Source organism: Monodon monoceros, unplaced genomic scaffold (assembly GCF_005190385.1).
Source record: "Monodon monoceros isolate NGI ecotype Baffin Bay Population unplaced genomic scaffold, NGI_Narwhal_1 Super_Scaffold_12, whole genome shotgun sequence".
Lineage (NCBI taxonomy): Eukaryota > Metazoa > Chordata > Mammalia > Artiodactyla > Monodontidae > Monodon > Monodon monoceros.
The window spans coordinates 147,553,452-147,571,862 of NW_021703768.1; the positions used below are offsets into that span (position 1 = coordinate 147,553,452).

Below are 18,411 nucleotides of genomic sequence, written 5' to 3' on the forward strand. Positions count from 1 at the left end.
TGATTTACAAATCGGTGACATCGGAAAAAGATTTTGGGACTTGGGAACCATAGTGTTGCCAGCTTTATATTTTGCCACGTGAAGCCATTAAAAGGAACATCATCTACAATTACTGTCATGTCATACAAGGAAGAATATTTTAGCATTAGAAAATTGAGACAGGCATAATTTCAGAGTAAAGTTAGCTTTATGAAAAAATGTACTCTGTTGTCCTTATCCTTTTAAATTTGTCATCAACTAGCACCGTTCCAAGGACTAGCTTCAGGGCCCAGGACTGTCCTACTCATCCTGTCCTATCCTGCCGAACCTCCTCCTCCTATTGATTCCTTCTACCAAAGCTCACAAGAAGCTGCTCCGTGAGTCAAATGTAGATTTGTTGACTCAGAATGAAAAGTAAAGCTACTAAGAGGATTGGACGTTCATCCTGATTGACATATTTTATCCCTAAGCAAGCTACATGAGAAAATTAAAACTGGAAGATTCTTGGATGAACATGGAATCAAAACAGGAGGGATCTGTTAGAGATTTAAGGTTTGGCCTCACTTTCTGAGCCAGATGCCTCCGCTTCCTCACCCAGAAGTTTTTGATGTTGTTAGAACCCTTCACCTCTGCCCTCCCTCCCCCCAGGGCCTGGCATGGACACTGCCCAGGTTGAGAAGAGCTGTTCTGCTCTGTTTCAATTTTGATTTTACAGTGGGGGTTTTTTTTTTTTTTTCTTTCTTTCTTTTTAAAAGTGACCTGGGGCTTCCCTGGTGGCACAGTGGTTGAGAGTCCGCCTGCCGATGCAGGGGACACGGGTTCGTGCCCCGTTCCGGGAGGATCCCACATGCCGTGGAGCGGCTGGGCCCGTGAGCCATGGCCACTGGGCCTGCGCGTCCAGAGCCTGTGCTCCGCAACGGGAGAGGCCACAGCAGGGAGAGGCCCGCGTACTGAAAAAAAAAAAAAAAAAAAGTGACCTGATTTACTTTACCTGTTGAAGATGAGGGAACCTCATTGCTTCTCGTAAGTCCAGCCTGCATGTAAATGTCGTTATATTTGAGTAAATGGTGTTCTCTCTCAGTTATTCGAGAAGAAGCATAAATTTCTTGTTTCATGTGATTTAGGGAGTCAGCTGTGCTTTCCTTGTTTACTGACACGTTTTATATATATTGTTCCTGCATGTAGTTTTAAACTGCCTCCCCACCCCCCACCCCCAGTTATTTCTGACTTCTCGCTTCAATATTAGTCTAGATTGGTCTCTTCTAAGTATTACAAGGTTAGGAATAACACATCATTGATTTCAAAGCAGTGTCTGAAGTAGTAGAGATTTATTTCAGACCATAGGAATTCTGTGTGTTGAAATTGGAGATGTGTTCCCCCCTGCAACTTTATTGAGGTATAATTGAAGTACAATAACTCTACATATTTAAAGAGTATTATTTGGTTAGTTTGGACATATGTATATACATGTGAAACCAATCAAGATAATGAACACTTTGATCACCTCCAAAAGTTTCATAGTGCCCCTTTGTATGCTAACCCTCCCTCCATTCCTATCCCTTAGTAGCCCCGATCTGCTTTCTGTCACTGTAGATTAGTTTACATTTTCAGAATTTTATATTAATGGAATCCTACCATACATTCTCTTTTTTTGCCTGGCTCCTTTCACTCTGAATAATTATTTAAAAATTTCTCCATGTCATCTATATCAATAGTTAAATCCTTTTCATTGCTGAGTAGTATTCCATTGTGTTAGATATATTACAGTTTCTTTATCCATTCACCTATTGATGGATACTTGGGTTGTTTGCTTTCGCTGTAACAGAGCTGCTGTGAATATTTCCGTACAAGTGTTTGGGTGGACATATATTTTAATCTCTCTTGCTTAAATACCTACGAGTAGCTGTATAGGAAACCGCCAAACTGTTTTCCAAGTAGCTGTACCATTTTACATTCTCAAAAACAGTGTATGAGGGTTCTAGTTGGTCCATATCGTTGCCAGCGCTTGGCAAGGTCAGTCTTCTTACTTTTAACCAACCTAATGGGTGGTATGTGGCAGTATCTCGTTGTGGTCTTAATTTGTATTGCTTTGATTAATGATGTTCAACATCTTTACTGTACTTACTGGCTATTCATTATACTTTGTGTGTATATGTGAAGTATCTATGAAAATATTTTGCCATTTAAAAATTTTGTTTTCTAAAAGTTCTTTATTCTAGATACAGGCTCTTTGTCTGATATATGTATTGAAAATATTTTATACTAGTCTTTGGATTTCCTTTTTGTTTTCTCACTGACATCTTCCAAAGAGCAAAAATGTTCAATTTTGATGAAGTCCAATTTGTCAGTCTTTCCTTTTATATTTTACATTTTTGTGTGTTCTAATTAGAAACTTTGCCGACTCCAAAAATTGTATTTTCTTGTATATTTTCTCCTAGGATTTATGTAGTTTTAGGTTTTACAGTTAAGTTTATGAGATCTTTTTCAGGTTAATTTTTATGTATGGTGTAGGCTAAGAGTTGATTTTCTTTCCCCATATGAATATCCAGTTGATCAAGCACCAGTCATTGAAAGAACTTTCCTTTCCCCATTTGATTGTTTTTGCACCTTTATCAGATCAGTTGATCCTATATGTATGGGTCTACTTCTGGACTCTGTATTCTGTTCCATTGATCTATTTGACTGTCTTTATGTGAATATACAGTGCCTTACTGTAGTTGTATAGTAGATCGTGAAAGTCAGGCAGTGTTAGTCCTTGTTAGTCTTCTAATTTTGTTCTTTCAAAGTTGTTTTGGCTATTCTAGGTCCTTTGCATGACCATATAAATTTTGGAATCAGTTTATCACTTTTTACAAAAAAAGTTTCTTGAAATTTTGATTGGAATTGCTTTAAATCTGTAGATCAATTTGGAGAGAATTATCATCTTAACAAAATGGAGGCTTCCTATCCATGAACTTGGTTTCTCTTTCCATCTAGTTAGGTCTTCTTTAATTTCTCTCTGACTTGTTTCATAGTTTTCAATGTAGAGTGCTTGACCATCTTTTGTTAGATTTATTCCTAAGTATTTTATGTTTTTTGGTGCTGTTGTAAATGGACTCATTTTTGAAATTTCAAATTCTTTCTTGGTAGTATATAAAATGAATTTTTGTGTATTACTCTTATACCTTATTTTCTTGCTAAATTTATTAGTTCCAGTAGTAGATATTCCAGCAGATGCCCTGGAATTTTCTATTTAAGCAGTCATCATCTGCAAATAGAAATGGCTTTATTTATTCCCTTCTGAGCTTTATGCCTTTTAACTCTTTTTCTTGCCTTGTTGCAATGTCTAAGACATTTGAATAGAAGTGGTGACTGCCTCGTTTGCAGGGGAGACTTTGACCTTTAAGTTGATATTGGCTGTAGGCTTTTTTGTAGATGAGATGCTCTCTATTATTTTGAGTAAGTTTCCTTCTTTTCCTAGTTTCATTTATCATGAATAGATACTGAATACTGTCATTTTCTTTCCTTTTTTTTTTTTTTGCATTTATTGGAACAATCACATTGTTTTCCTTTATTCTGGTAATGTATCACATATTCCCCTGTTAATATGGTGCATTATATTAACTAACTTTTTATTAAACCAACCTTGCATTCTTGGAATAAACTCTATTTGGTTATGATGTATTTTCCTTTTTATATTAGAGTCTATTGAAAATATTTTGTAAGATTCTATTCCGATATTTTAAGTTGGATTCTGTTGTTAATATTTTGTCAAGGATTTTTATATCTATATTCAAGAGGGTTATTAGTCTGTGATTTTCTTTTTTTGTAATGTCTTTGTCAGGTTTTGGTATTTGAGGATACTAGCCTTAGAGAATGAATTCAGCCATGATCTTTCTTCCTTTTTTTTTTGAAAGTTTGATGAAATTAATTTTATTTCTTCATTGTGCATTTGATAGAATTTTCCATTAAAGCCCTCTGCATTTTCTTTGGGGAATACTTTTTGATAAATTCAATTCCTTTATTAGAAATGAGCTGTTCAGATTTTCCATTTCTTCTTGTGAAGTGGCATTTTCAATAAATTTGTCCATTTCATCCAAGTTTTTGAATTTGTTAGCATAGCATTTTCTTATTATCCTTTTAATGGCTGTATTCTGAAGTGATAACCCGTTTTCCATTCTAGGTAGAGGTGATCAAGCCGTCTAGCTGGAGATGGGGATGAGGGTGGGAGTGGGTATCAATTTTGTTGATATTTTCAAAGAACCAGCTTTTGGCTTTGTTAACTTTCTCTGTTGTGTGTTTGTGTTCTGTTTTATTGATTTCTGCTCTTATATTTATTATTTCCCTCCTTATTTACTTTTGGTTAACTTTGCTCTTTTTTTTTTTAAAGCTTCTTAAGGTGGGGAAATTTGTTGTTGTTTTTTTAATTTATTTATTTTATTTTTGGCTGTGTTGGGTCTTTGTTGCTGTGCGCGGGCTTTCTCTAGTTGCCGTGAGGGGGGCTACACTTCTTTGCGGTGTGCGGGCTTTTCATTGCGGTGGCTTCTCTTGTTGTGGAGCGCAGGCTCTAGGCACGCGGGCTCTAGAGCACAGGCTCAGTAGTTGTGGCGCACGGGCTTAGTTGCTCCGCGGCATGTGGGATCTTCCCGGAACAGGGCTCGAACCCGTGTCCCCTGCATTGGCAGGAGGATTCTTAACCACTGAGGCACTGGGGAAGCCCGGGACATTTGTTTTTAAAGCTTTGTCTTTGAAGGGCTTTGTTCGATTTATTTAATAAACATTTACTAAGACCCTATGAGTCAATATACCAGGCACTGTCATAGCTGTGAAGACAAGTAGGGCAAACTGCTTACAGGATAGTGGACATTGATACATGTCTACAATCTGTTATCAAAAGTGGCATATCGTTTGATTATTAGTCTCTTTGGATAAGAAAGCTTACAACCATCACTGCTTAATGTTTTCTTATATGTTCTTCATTTTTAATTGAGTATCTGTTATTACATAATTAAAAGTAAATTCTTCCATGTTAATGACATGCTCCAACTGTCCTGTTCTGTCTTACAGATAATTTATTGTTTGTAATCAACTCCATCAAGCAAGAGATTGTAAACCGAGTACAGAATCCAAGAGAGGAGAGAGGACCCAACATGGGACAGAAGCTTGAAATCCTCATTAAAGATACTCTTGGTAAGAAGAACACTGGATAAACTAATAACCACTAATAACGTATAGTGTAAGGTATATGATTCAAGGGAATATTCAAAATTCTTTTAAGGAAAAACTCAAGTGGTCTCATTGTAGTTACCTCCCTTTATGAGAAGATTTGTTTTTTGAGAGTTAGCATTCATAAACATGTTCTGCTGGTTACCACGATTGATTGATTGATTGATTGATAGACAAGAAGTGATTTATTAGGACGCTTACTAGGCTTACAAGTGGGCAGGTGAGCGTTGTGCTGCCCCACAATTTATTATTTAGACTTCGTCACTGAACTGTTTTAACACTTAGGAAAGATAAACTTCTAGCAACTTTAACCTTCTGTGGGGAAAATAAAGATCCCTGACCTTGTCAAGCCTGCAGTATATACTTCAATAGAGGTTCTTACCTATTTGTTTTACTCTTTCACAGGATTCTAACAGACTTGATTATCTGGTTTTCCATCCCTGAACAGTTTATACCACATGGGGAGGAACAGAGAGGCAGGCATCCAGAAGTCAGGCAGAGTGATACCTGACAGGGAGGGTAGAGGTAGCTAATGTAGACAAAGACATGCAAACCCTAGAGGCCCCAGGAGCTTGGCTGCCATAGGAGCAAATCACCCTATGATCAGTAGCATCCCAAGGGCATTACAGCATAACACAAGCCATGAAAACCCTGAAGCATCATAAAATTGTTTCAGCTATATTATATGTTCTTTGTTTAACAGTTTTTATTCTAGGACTGTCTCTTAAAAACTGGTTCTTACATAGTTGTTGTATAGAGTAGTAAATTTCACTTACCTGAGAATTTTCTTCCCCAGGATGCTGACTGTATATTGAATCACGTCACTTAAAAGAATTACAGCTTACTTTTCAATCATTAATTAGTTATTTACCTGAATTTTAGAGTGCCAAACACTATAACTAAAAAAAATTTTTTTAATTGTAAATATCTTAGAATTTGTTAAGACAATTTTTCTGACTTCCAGTTACTATAAATTCATTCATTCCACAAAATTTTTTCAATGCCTACTATGTTGCCAGGTGTTGGGGGATACAGGGGTTAAGTAGAGACTTGGTTGCTACTCTTCTTAGATGCTTGTAGTCTAAAAATGGAAGGCAAGGAATAGAAAACCAAAAATAATAATAATAACATTGTGGTAACTGCTATGAAGAAATCAAGATGCTTAGATGCAGTGGAGTGAGCAAGAATATTTTATTTCTACTTATACAGAAATGCTCCTGTATACCAAATCTGCTACCCAAATCATTGCATTTTCTTTAATTGAAAATAAGTACACATTTAATGCTTCCATGCACTTAGTAAGTTTCTTATGGTTTTTGAAATGTCATTAATTTCTCTTGTCAGCGTTGTGTTCATACTGAACGTAAAATATACTAGTGTTTCTGTAGGGCAATTTGGAATCATTAGTAAAATTAGCAAGGCATATAGATTTTAACCCAACGATTTCATGAAATTTGACAACTTTCATGTTTAAAGGCCAAAGGAGAAGATCTAAAAGAGAGATTAAGAGATGAGAAAAAAGAATTCCTTAGTCTAGGAAGGGATAAACAGCTAACATTTATATAGTACTTATTATGATCCAGGATCTGTCTACTCAGATTTAGTGATTTACTTCCACAGTTCTGTGAAGAAGGTATTATTATCCTGGTTTTACAGATGAGGAATTGGAAGCCCAACAAGGTATTAAGTAACTTGCCACAAGTCCTATAGCCAACAAGTGGCAGGACGAGGAGCTAGAAGTAAGTGCTCCTAGTTGCAAGTGCTTGCACTGTACCCATGGATCATCACTTGGCCCTGTCATCTGACACTCATCTCTAGATAGTTTCTGAACTGTATAGTTCCCAAGTGGCCCACTAATTGCCTCATCCAGTAGACTTACTTGAGAATTTATTTTTCTTGACATTCTGTGTAACATTTGATTCTTTTGAGCATTTATCTTCATTCTTAAAACATTTTCTTTATCTTAAGGTACTTAAGGTTCTGCATGCCTTGTTTCCTATCTTTTTACACACAAAATGCTAGTGGTTTCTCTGTGGCTCTAGCAATACCCACTGGTCATGTGCAGAAATTAAGATACGTTTCCAAAAAACAAAAGCTCATTTAGCATAATGGTTAAAGTCAGAGTATTTGAAATCAGTTCTAGATTCAAGTCCTGGCCCTGCCACTTACTACCTGAGGACCCTAGGGAAGTAACTTCACTTCCCTCAACCTAATTTTATTCATCTATAACGTAAAGTGTGGACAGTTGTGTGGATTAAATGGAAAGAGTGCATGTAAAGCACTTAGCATACTGCTGAACACAAATTCTCAATACTTAGTAAGTATTAGTTGTTGATGTTACCATATTACATCGTAAACATTTTTTAATTAATTTATTTATTTTTGGCTGTGTTGGGTCTTCGTTTCTGTGCGAGGGCTCTCTCTAGTTGCGGCAAGCGGGGGCCACTCTTCATCGCGGTGCACGGGCCTCTCACTATCGCAGCCTCTCTTGTTGCGGAGCACAGGCTCCAGACACGCAGGCTCAGTAGTTGTGGTGCACGGGCCTAGTTGCTCCGCGGCGTGTGGGATCTTCTCAGACCAGGGCTCGAACCCGTGTCCCCTGCATTGGCAGGCAGACTCTCAACCACCACGCCACCAGGAAAGCCCACATCGTAAACATTTGAATTTTTTTCCTTAAAAGAATTTTATTTCTACATTGTCTTCCTGTGTTAGGTAGAGAGAGGAATTTAATGTTATAAGAAAAAATTCTTCCTGCCTTTTTATTTTTTAACTTAAAGGTCTTATATATTGATAAGTTTGTGTTTTCCCTTTGTACCTGATTGTCAGTTTTACCAGATACAATCCTTGACTCACATTTTCCTGCCTTGAGTATTTTAAATATGTTTCTGCATTTTTATTCTGGAATAAAGTGTTGCTGTTGAAAAGCTAATAATTGCCTAATATTTTTCCCTTATGCCGTTTGCTATTTTTGCCCAGATGTCAACAGGATTTTTTCCTTTTTCTTTAAATCCTAGTAATTTTACTAGACCATGTCTTGGAGTTGGTCATTTTAGGTTGATATTCTCATATACACTCTGTGCTCTTTCAGTAAGTAGCTTCAGATCTTTTTAATTTTTATTTATTTTTAAAATTTATTTAATTGATTTATTTTTGGCTGCGTTGGGTCTTTGCTGCTGTGCGCGGGCTTTCTCTAGTTGCAGTGAGCGGGGCCTACTCTTTGTTGCGGTGTGCGGGCTTCTCATTGCGGTGGCTTCTCTTGTTGCAGAGCACAGGCTCTAGGCGCCTGGGCTTCAGGAGTTGTGGCTTGCAGGCTCTGGAGTGCAGGCTCAGTAGTTGTGGCGCACGGGCTTAGTTGGTCCACGGCATGTGGAATCTTCCCAGACTGGGGCTCGAACCCGTGTCCCCTGCATTGGCAGGCAGATTCTTAACCACTGTGCCACCAGGGAAGCCCATATGTTTTTAATATTTGATTTGTTCCCTTGCTTTGGTTTTCTTCTTTGGGGACTCTTACTGTTTGTGGGTTGGATCTTCTTTGCCTGTCTTCAGTATTTTCTGAAGTATATTCACTTCTTCTCAAATTAAAAAAAAAAAATCTCTTAATTTCTTATTTTAAAATTCTTCCCCTTTTCACTGCTGTTTCTCTTAAATGCATTATCTGTTGTGTTTATTTGCGGCTCTTATATCCTTTTAGATTTGTTTTAATTTCAGGAGTTCATTTTTTCTCTTTTTTTTTGAGGTGTGATTCACATAACATTATATTAATTTCAGGTGTATAATGTACTGATTTGATACTGGTATATATTGCAAAATGATCACCACAGTAAGTCCAGTTAGCATCCGTTAATATACATAGTTATAAAATATTTTTTTCTTGTGCTGAGACCTTTTAAGATCCTCTCTCCTACCTACTTTCAAATATGCAGTACGGTATTATTAACTACAGTCACCATGCTATACGTTACATCCCCCTCATTATGGATTATAGTCTTTACCATCAAGAAGCACACATCTTTTGTTCACAGCTTTTTCCCTGAATTCAATCTTGTCTGATCTTACAGTCATGAATGTAGCTTTCTTATTATTTACCTTTGCTTGGTAGCCTTCCCTTTTATTTTCAGTCTTTCTGAATTACTTTATATGATATACATCTCTTTTTAAAAGATCTTAATTAGATTAAAATTTACATTTTAATTTCGATTTGCATACCATGAAATTCACTCCTAGATTTTTATATGTAACTTGTAGTTTGATTTTCTTTATTAGTCAGTCTAGTTTTTCTTTAATGGATGAGTTTAGCTCATTTTTTTTTTTTTTTTTGGCTGCTTTGGGTCTTCATTGCTGTGTGCAAGCTTTCTCCATTTGTGGTGGCTTCTCTTGCTGCAGAGCATGGGCTCTAGGCTCACGGGCTTCAGTAGTTGTGGTGCACAGGCTCAGTAGTTGTGGCTTGCAGGCTCTAGAGCTCAGGCTCAGTAGTTGTGGTGCACAGGCTCTAGGGCACGTGGGCTTCAGTAGTTGTGGCTCGTGGGCTTGGTAGGTGTGGCTCGCGGGCTCTAGAGCACAGGCTCAGTAGTTATGGTGCACGGGCTTAGCTGCTCTGTGGCATGTGGGATCTTCCTGGACTAGGGATTGAATCCGTGTCCCCCGCACTGGCAGGTGGATTCTTTTTTTTTTTTTTTTTAAATTTTTATTTATTTATTTATTTTTGGCTGTGCTGGGTCTTCGTTGCTGCGCATGGGCTTTCTCTAGTTGCAGTGAGTGGGGGCTACTCTTCGTTGCCGTGTGCATACTTCTCATTGTGGTGACTTTTTTTGCTGCGGAGCACAGGCTGTAGGCTCATGGGCTTCAGTAGTTATGGTTTGTGGGCTCTGGAGTGCAGGCTCAGTAGTTGTGGTGCACAGGCTTAGTTGCTCCGCAGCATGTGGGATCTTCCCAGACCAGGGCTCGAACCCATGTCCCCTGCATTGTCAGGGGGATTCTCAACCACTGCGCCACCAGGGAAGCCCGGCAGGTGGCTTTTTAACCACCGTGCCACCAGGGAAGTCCCAGCTCATTTTTATTTATTGATGTATGTTTGGTTTTATTTCTGTTATCAAAAGAGCTGTTAGGGCCTTCCCTGGTGGCGCAGTGGTTGAGAGTCTGCCTGCCAATGCAGGGGACACGGGTTCGTGCCCTGGTCCGGGAAGATCCCACATGCTGCGGAGCAGCTAGGCCCGTGAGCCATGGCCGCTGAGCCTGCGCGTCTGGAGCCCGTGCTCCGCAACGGGAGAGGCCCTCGTACCGCAAGAAAAAAAAAAAAAAGCTGTTAAGATTTGTTCATACAGCTTTCTTGCCTTTTTATGTCATTCATTGTATGATCCATTATTATTATAGTTTCACTTTGTATGTGTCCTCTGATTATTTTCAAGCTCTACATTTTTGTCTTGCAGGTTCACTTTTTAGCTAATAACATGTATACTTAATTTTTTTCTCAACTTTTCATTTAAGATATCAATCCTACAAGAAAAGTAGAAAGAGACAGTCCAGTGAACACCTGTGTGTCATTCCGCTAGATTCACCAGCTGTTAATATTTTGCTGCATTTGCTTTATTTCTGCCTCTGTGTACATTTTTTCCCTATATATTTGAAGGTAACTTATAAACATATGATTCTTCATCCATAACTACTACTTCAGCATGTATTTCTCAAGAACAAGGACACTTTCTTACTTAGACACAATACTGCTATAACTTCCGTTGATGTGACATCTATATGGAGTCCATATTTAAATTTCCCCAGTTGTCTCAGTAATGTCCTTTATAACCTTTTTGTTTGTTTTTGATCCAATTAAGGATCATGAGTTGCATTTAGTTGTGTCTTTTTTTTTTTTTTTTGTCTCCTTTAATCTAGATCAGTCTCCCAGGCTTTTTTCTTCCATAAAAAATCCAGGTAGTTGATCTTGTAAAATGTCCCAACATTTGAATTCATCTGTTTGCCCATGATTAGTTACAGTTAAATTTTCTTGGCAAGAATACATTGTAGCTTATATATCCTTCTCATTATGTCAATCAAGAAACAGTATCAGTTTGTCCCATTATTGGTCAGGCTGATTTTGATCACATGGTTAAGGTGGTGTCAATTCTCTGTTTTTTACAGTATCTTTTGACTTCTTATGAGCAATTACTGCATAGTATTTTTCTGCTTCCATCTCCTTTAATTGCTCAGTTTTGTATTACATTTAAAACACGTACACCTCTGTTACGTAAAATCAATATATCAAATATCTTTGATCTCAGCTATAGAGGATGAGGAAGATGAAAAAATCAACATACCTGCAGTGTCTCCCACCTTTCCTTCTTCTCTTCCAAGTTTGCTTATTTATCCACTTTTCTTTAAAATGAAGAAAAAGGAACGTAAAATTGATCATCATTATAAAAATGAATGAAAACATCTTTTCTTTAAAATGAAGAAAAAGGAACGTAAAATTGATCATCATTATAAAAATGAATGAAAACATCCTTCAGGTATATATTTTCAGTCACGTGGGTGAAGCCCATCCATGAGATGTAGTGAGGTTGGAGCAGTTGGAAGAGACTGGTGGTTTGAGCCTTCTAATCTTGTAGGCTCTAATTATGGTGGGTAGAATTATGTTTTGGGCTGCAGTAGCAAACGGCAGAACACTCATCTGGGACCAGTGTCTAGCTGAGAGTCACCCCTGACCCTCAGATTTTCCTACTCCTCACCTTCATATGTGTCTAAGTGTGCCTATTATTCTTTTCTTCAGGTCTCCCAGTTGCTGGGCAAACCTCAGAATTTGTTAACCAAGTGTTAGAGAAGACTGCGGAAGGCAATCCCACCGGAGGCCTTGTAGGACTAAGGATACCAACATCAAAAGTGTAATCAGCCTCATTGGACCACTGGTCAGAAATGTCTGTGTTTGTCACGTTATTCATTGTAAATTTTCATTCTGTTTTGCATGTCAGTTTAGCATTATGTAAACATTTACAATTAGGTTACATTGTTTTAAGAACTAAGTAGCATAAGTGAAGCATGATCCAAAATACTTGATTATTACATTTTCAGAGCATAAACCGTTGGTTAAAACTGCTACTGGCATCAGAATTGAAACTCATACATTTAAGTAGATGTTTAGATACAGATTACAAAATCTGTTAAAGCAAAACATTTTGGAAGAGTGAAGAATAGTAAATGCCAAATATTGTGGCAGGTTTATGCTCTGAACCACACAAAAAAATTGAGGAAGCATTTTTTTAAACAGTCAGTTTAGATTGTTTTTAGAATTATTGCTTTTTATTCTAATTTTCCACAACCATTAATCTCACTTGTACATGGCACAACCCAGCACTCATGCCCATGTGCCATATTAGATGTTCATTTTCCGAGCTCAATATGGTATATATAAATATATATATAAATATATATATATATAATGTCTGTGCAAGTAAGAAAAAAAAGCATATTCTTTGTGCCTTGTATTTTGGGGAAACTATAAAACTGGTAATATTTTGTATGATGAAAACCCTAATGAGGAAAAACAAGATATATAGATGGAAAAATTATGGGGTTTAAATGTTTTTTTGTTCCAACTCTTTTTCAAATTTTTTGAATGTATATAGGACTATGTTGAAATGTAGATATATGCCACAGAGTCTGTGTATTGTATAAAAAACAAAACAAAAAAACAAACAAAAAAAAGATGGCTCTAGAAAACTCATATTTCGGTACTTGACCGGAAGAAGACAAATACTTGCACATTATTGCGATTGTTTTATTTTTTGTACCAAAGACAAATGCAACTGATATGGCATACTGCCAGTCTAAGTAAAGTTTTGCACAGCTTACATGATACTGTATGAATGTATGAAAAAAAAGGAGAAAAAAAAGAAAAACGAAAAGGTCAGGGTTAGGGATCTTACTGAACTGTGAATTTTATTTCTGTTTGGGTCCAATTATCTACAGAAGGAGCATCCACACATACAGATATTATTTTGCTGTTCCTCTAGTTCGCTTCCATAGTAGATAAGTTGGTGGCCATTTAGGTGTCTATAAGTCTTTTTATTTCTGCACTTATTGTAGGAAATTTTAATATATTTCATTTTAGTAAGCTATTGGTAAAATAGTTTTTGACCTTGAAAATTAAAAAGTTTATTTAGCTTATTGTAGTATACTTCCACCAAACAACCAAAATACAGATTATTTTTATTGTATTATGTATATATATATGTAAAGACAGGAAAAAGCTAAAAATATCTAATTCTTTAGTTGCCACTTTTCCAATTGATGTATTATTGTGCATGTAATATTTTCAAAGATCAACACAAGCTTAAAACAAAAACAAAAAGATTTATAGATTTTTATATTTTTGTACAGGTATTTTCAAACTAGCTTCTTCAAACTTAACATGTGACTTATTCTTCTTCTATAGTTTCTAGAACTGAGAAATATTAACACATTTAGTTTTTAGGTGCTCTTTTTTGTTCACATAAAACAGCTTCATTAGTCAGTGTTTTAACTATGTTAAAGCTTTACCTCTTGATGAGAAATTTCTTATGTCAAGGCAACGTTATAAACCTTCCCTACAGATCTTTCCATCCTGTCTCTCTTACTGTTTTATTTTCAAATCTTGTGTTTTGAACTCTGAAAACTGGTAGCTTAAAAATTATACCTTAAAAAAAAATCCTATTTAGCCAGAAAAAAAAATACCAAAAATTTCCGACCTAGCTGCCGGGAAAGTATCTATTTCTCCAACTATTTCTCCATTACCCCTTGGAGAATTTATTTTTAATTATATTTTGTCTATACAGTGTGTTTCCTTTTCTGTTATTTTCTCCCTCCCCACCACGGTTTCCCATTTGTAAGTGATAGCACATGAAGCTATAGCTTATAAAGGTTTGCTTGATTCTAAAACACACAGTAACAAGTGAGCAATGTTGCTTTCATGCTTCTTTGACATTATGAAAAAGAAACTCCAAGAAGGATTGTCTTAACACCTTAGCTGAACTGTGATGCACAAGATTACCCTGTGTGCTTGGTGGAAATGTACCTGGTTAGTACATTCACACTAAACAGATAAGCTTAGATCTAATGGTTTAATAGAATGTAAGTTTATTGTTTTAAAGTTTTTCATTTTTATGTGGGAGAAGGCAAAGCACAGGTTTGTAACTTGGAGGTATATGAAGTTTTGACAGAATGTGTCTGGGAAATTGAAACATGTTCCAAAATATGGCAGTTTTGCAATCAGGTGAAAATCACTTCATGATAGAGATTCAGCTGATGAGGTTTATAAAATTGCCCCTTTCTAGCTGCTCTGTTAGGAATTCTGGTTTTTTATACCTTTTTCTTGTCTGCAAACCAGAATTTGATTTTTTGGTCTTGCATTTCAAAAAAAGACTTTGAATCTGTTTAGTAGATTCCATATCCTTGCATTTCAGTGTTTTATATGTACTACTTAAGTTAAATAGGTAAAAGCTTTTAAATAGTTGAGCTTTTTAATGTTGACACTTTATTTTGTACCTATTTATATATGTATGTATATCTTAGAAAAGCACTTTGTTAAAAAAAATTGCATTTTATATGATTCCTGCCATTTGCTGCTAAATCTGGGCTGGTCAGAATGCTGCAGCGATACTTGATCTAAATAAAAACCTGGCAGTAAAATGTAGAGTGAAAGTTAAATCCTCTTGCTGTTTTAACTTTATCATAAAGATGACATAGGCAAGCTGTGCAGCTTTACATTTTAACCAGGGGACTCTGTGGCATTTAAAACCGTCTAGAAATGGTTGTACTTTAATGCCAGTAATAATCTGCTTCCTCTATTGTCATTAAAATGTATACGTTTAGTGTATCACACAAACAAATCTTATAAGGGTAACGTAAAAACCCCAACAATTGTACGTGTTCTGTTTTTGAAAATTGTGGCATGTATTTTTGGGTGAAGATCATTAGAGAAGAGCTCTCTAAAGGTTTTCTGTGTTCATACATGGTATACAGATAGCTCATAATGAAGTCCAGAATTTTACTTTAAGTGAAGGCATTGTGAATTCACCTCAAATAAACCCATTGTTCCCAAAGCGATTATAAACTTTGACTCTAGTACTACTATGATTTAAAAAAACAAAAAACGTTCTTCCTCTTTTCAGATACACTGGATTCTTTATAGAGTTTGTCTCCATATGAAAGCATGCTGTCCAGTTGTTCTTGTTAAGATCTTGTCTGAGTTTTGAATTGGGTGCCACACTTTTTCAGTCAATATGATTGCTTGTTCTACTGTACCATGTACGATTCTTGTCCTCTCCTATATCCTTCATGACAGATTATGATGTGGCTTTATATTGTGCCTTACTTGTACATTTAAAACAAAACATCTCCATTCCCTTTCACTTCCTAAATCTTTCACTTTGACCTTTTTGGTAAGAGAATCAGAGCTATTATAAAAACATCATGAAGGATTTCAGATGGGTATGGTTTCAAATTCCCTCTCTTTATTGTTATTTTATATTTGTATGAAAGACCAGTTTTGAATGGTCTTTGAATATGAGGGGGAGAGATTAGCAGTAATTTCACTACATCCCTTTTTCCTAACTTTCATGAATTTGTCATACATCTTCTTTCTGATGCTTGACTTCATTTGCTCCTTAGCAGTAGTCTGCATTTAAAGAAAGGTATGCTCAGTTCATCAGCTTGAAATTGACTATTTTCATTTTTCCAGAATTTTTTAGGAGAAGAGTACTCATTTTGTTTGTTTTATAAAACAGATGACAAGTCTCTTTAAAAGAAACAGAAGTACAGTACTTTTGAAATACAATGCTGTTAGTTTGGATTTCTTTTTTTATATATAATATTCATACAGTTATCTGATGTTTGCCTTCATTAATAAAGCTGTTAGTTTATTCACCAAAATGTCAAGAATGGATGTGCTTTTCTTTATTCCATACATTTCTAAATATTTTAGCTGCTAAGAGTTAGTTAACTTTCTAAGAAACGAAATCAAGTTGCCTTCAGCAGGAATTAACAAAAACTTATGTTCCCTTTCTTTATATAGTCTTCCTAAAATTCTGTTCAAGTATTTTCTAGTTAATTATGTAACAGAATGTTAGCATCTCTCCAAATCTTGAAACTTGAATTTTGAGAACGCATTGAATTATGCTTTCAGTGTTAAAGTTTCAAATTATCCTTCTAGTGAAGTCTATTGTGGAATACCATTTCCCATGGAACTAAGGCCATTTCCACAACTTTGCACAGAACTGCAGTCTTGTTCTTCCCTCGGATCATGACAAATAAGCCTCACACAGTGCCGTAATACTTGTGGATTCTTTTGTAATCTTTGTAATCTTAATAAGGGCATTATGAGAAGATGACTCCATGTTTTTTAAATATTTCAAACACATTGGGATGTAACCATGAATGTCAACTGTAGGAATGGTTGTTTCGTTTTAAGGAATAAGCATGTTGGGGGAAGATGATGAAAATGTACTACTGACAGTTTTACACTTCCATAGACAAGTGGGATTATGTGTTGAAGCATAATCCTCGTGCTTAGTAAACTGACTGAAATTGTAGAAATTACACCTAGGAACTGAATTATGCCAAATTGCCATTTTCCTTTAGAAAAGAGAGATTTGGGGGTAGTGGTGAGGGAATAGAACCTTAAAACTACTTCCAAATAGTATTTTGGAATTGATGACTTGGTGACTAGTGAGGAACATCAAAGTTGGGTATTTCAATGTGCCAAGTTCGGGTGAACTAAGTTTGCCTCTTTCATAACAATGTAAACACAATGGTGTAGTTAATTAAATTATGGGTGGATGTGAGCGGGACTGATTACTGTGTCTTGCCCTTCGCCCTTTGTTTTTTTCAGAACCAAATAACAGAAATGTATATGTGTGTACTGTATCTGCCTTTTCACCACATTTTTATGACACTGTATTCCACTGCCTGCTTTTTTTTTTTTTTAACCTTCTTTCCCTAGGATTTGTCCTATAACTTAGCATTTGTGGTTAACAGTGATACTAGGGCTGACTGCACATAAGACGTCACAAGAGAAGAGCGGAAGGGCAAGAATTCAAAGTGTTTGTTCATACAATGTGGCGACCTCTTTTGCATAGTTGCGTAGGATCCTGTTTGTAATGCTATCATAAATATTCTGTAGTTTTGTTCCCCACTCCCCTAACTGTAGCTATGAAACTTTTTATTGGATTCAGTCTTGTCTATTGTCTAGAAAGAATTTTATCTCGTTGACGCATGAGCTGTTTAAAAATTATTCTATTAAATGTTGGTTAATAGTTGTGCAGTTTTTCTTTTCAGAAGAAAAGGCAATTCAAACATTGCCTTTGTTTTCTGTCACTTTCCAACCCCTCAGCACTTCTAGTCAGATACAGATTCATCAGTGTATGCAACATCCTTTGTAATTTAAAATAAAAAAAGATGAAAAGAAAAGGTTTTGAATTGTTTGCCTCATGCTTTCGTCCTTCCTTTTTCTGTTGCTTTTCTGTTGCTTTCCAAGGTGATCATCCACCCTTCAGAATAACCCACTGCAACAAAATTCCAAACTAGAGACAGCAGTGAACTCTTGATCGCGCTGCCCCTCTCTTGGTGTAGTGTGCGAACAGCTAACGTTTTTTTTTTTTTTAACACTTTGGGCTGCTTTTTCAATACTTTAGTTAAATTTAGCTATTACGTAGAATTATTCATTGACAAAAACATTTACATTCTTTATAGTTGAGAGCATAGTTTAGTTTATCCTTATTTCTCCTCCTTGATTCTTTGGCCAAGCGATTTCTCTGAGGGAAAGAAGGTATTTTGAGTCTCTCCTGACTTAAGCCTTTGTATGTGTTTGTGTGTTTCATAATTCTAAGTAGGTCCCCAAGCTAGGCTGGGCATATACATAGAACTGTTAAATCAGGGGACCCGAGTAAACACCACTGTAGCAGTGTGTTCCTTCGGCCAACAAACATTTGTTTAGCACTTTCTCTGCCAAGACTTGTGCTGCGTACTGGCCAGAAGGAGACTAAAGAGACCGCCACTAACGTTTAGTCTGCTGAGGGAGGCCACGTGTGAACAGGGCCACAAAACAACACAAGAGCTGTTAAACACGCAAAGGGTTCTAGGTACGTTACCGCAGAGGTATTTGCAAGGACACTGGTACCACATCAAGTGGGGTATGTTAAGAGAATTGACAGGCTGTGTGCATGACATCCCTGGTCCCTTGAAGAAGCCCTTTTTGCTTCATTT

The 18,411-nt window shown here is 36.5% G+C and overlaps 1 protein-coding gene across 3 annotated transcripts in view; it reads left to right on the top strand.

Annotated features, from left to right (window-relative positions):
• CREBRF (CREB3 regulatory factor) overlaps nt 1-18,411 on the top strand; it is a 65,192-nt gene that overhangs the window by 43,510 nt on the left and 3,271 nt on the right. Inside the window, exons 8-9 of one of the 3 annotated variants that reach the window (XM_029216518.1) lie at nt 5,026-5,148; nt 11,945-12,080. In XM_029216518.1, the coding sequence (XP_029072351.1) occupies nt 5,026-5,148; nt 11,945-12,060 (239 nt within the window). In that variant the 3' untranslated portion in view covers nt 12,061-12,080. Of the gene's footprint in view, nt 1-5,025; nt 5,149-11,944; nt 17,626-18,411 lie in introns of those variants that run through there. The other 2 variants (XM_029216517.1, XM_029216519.1) reach the window with 2 other exon arrangements.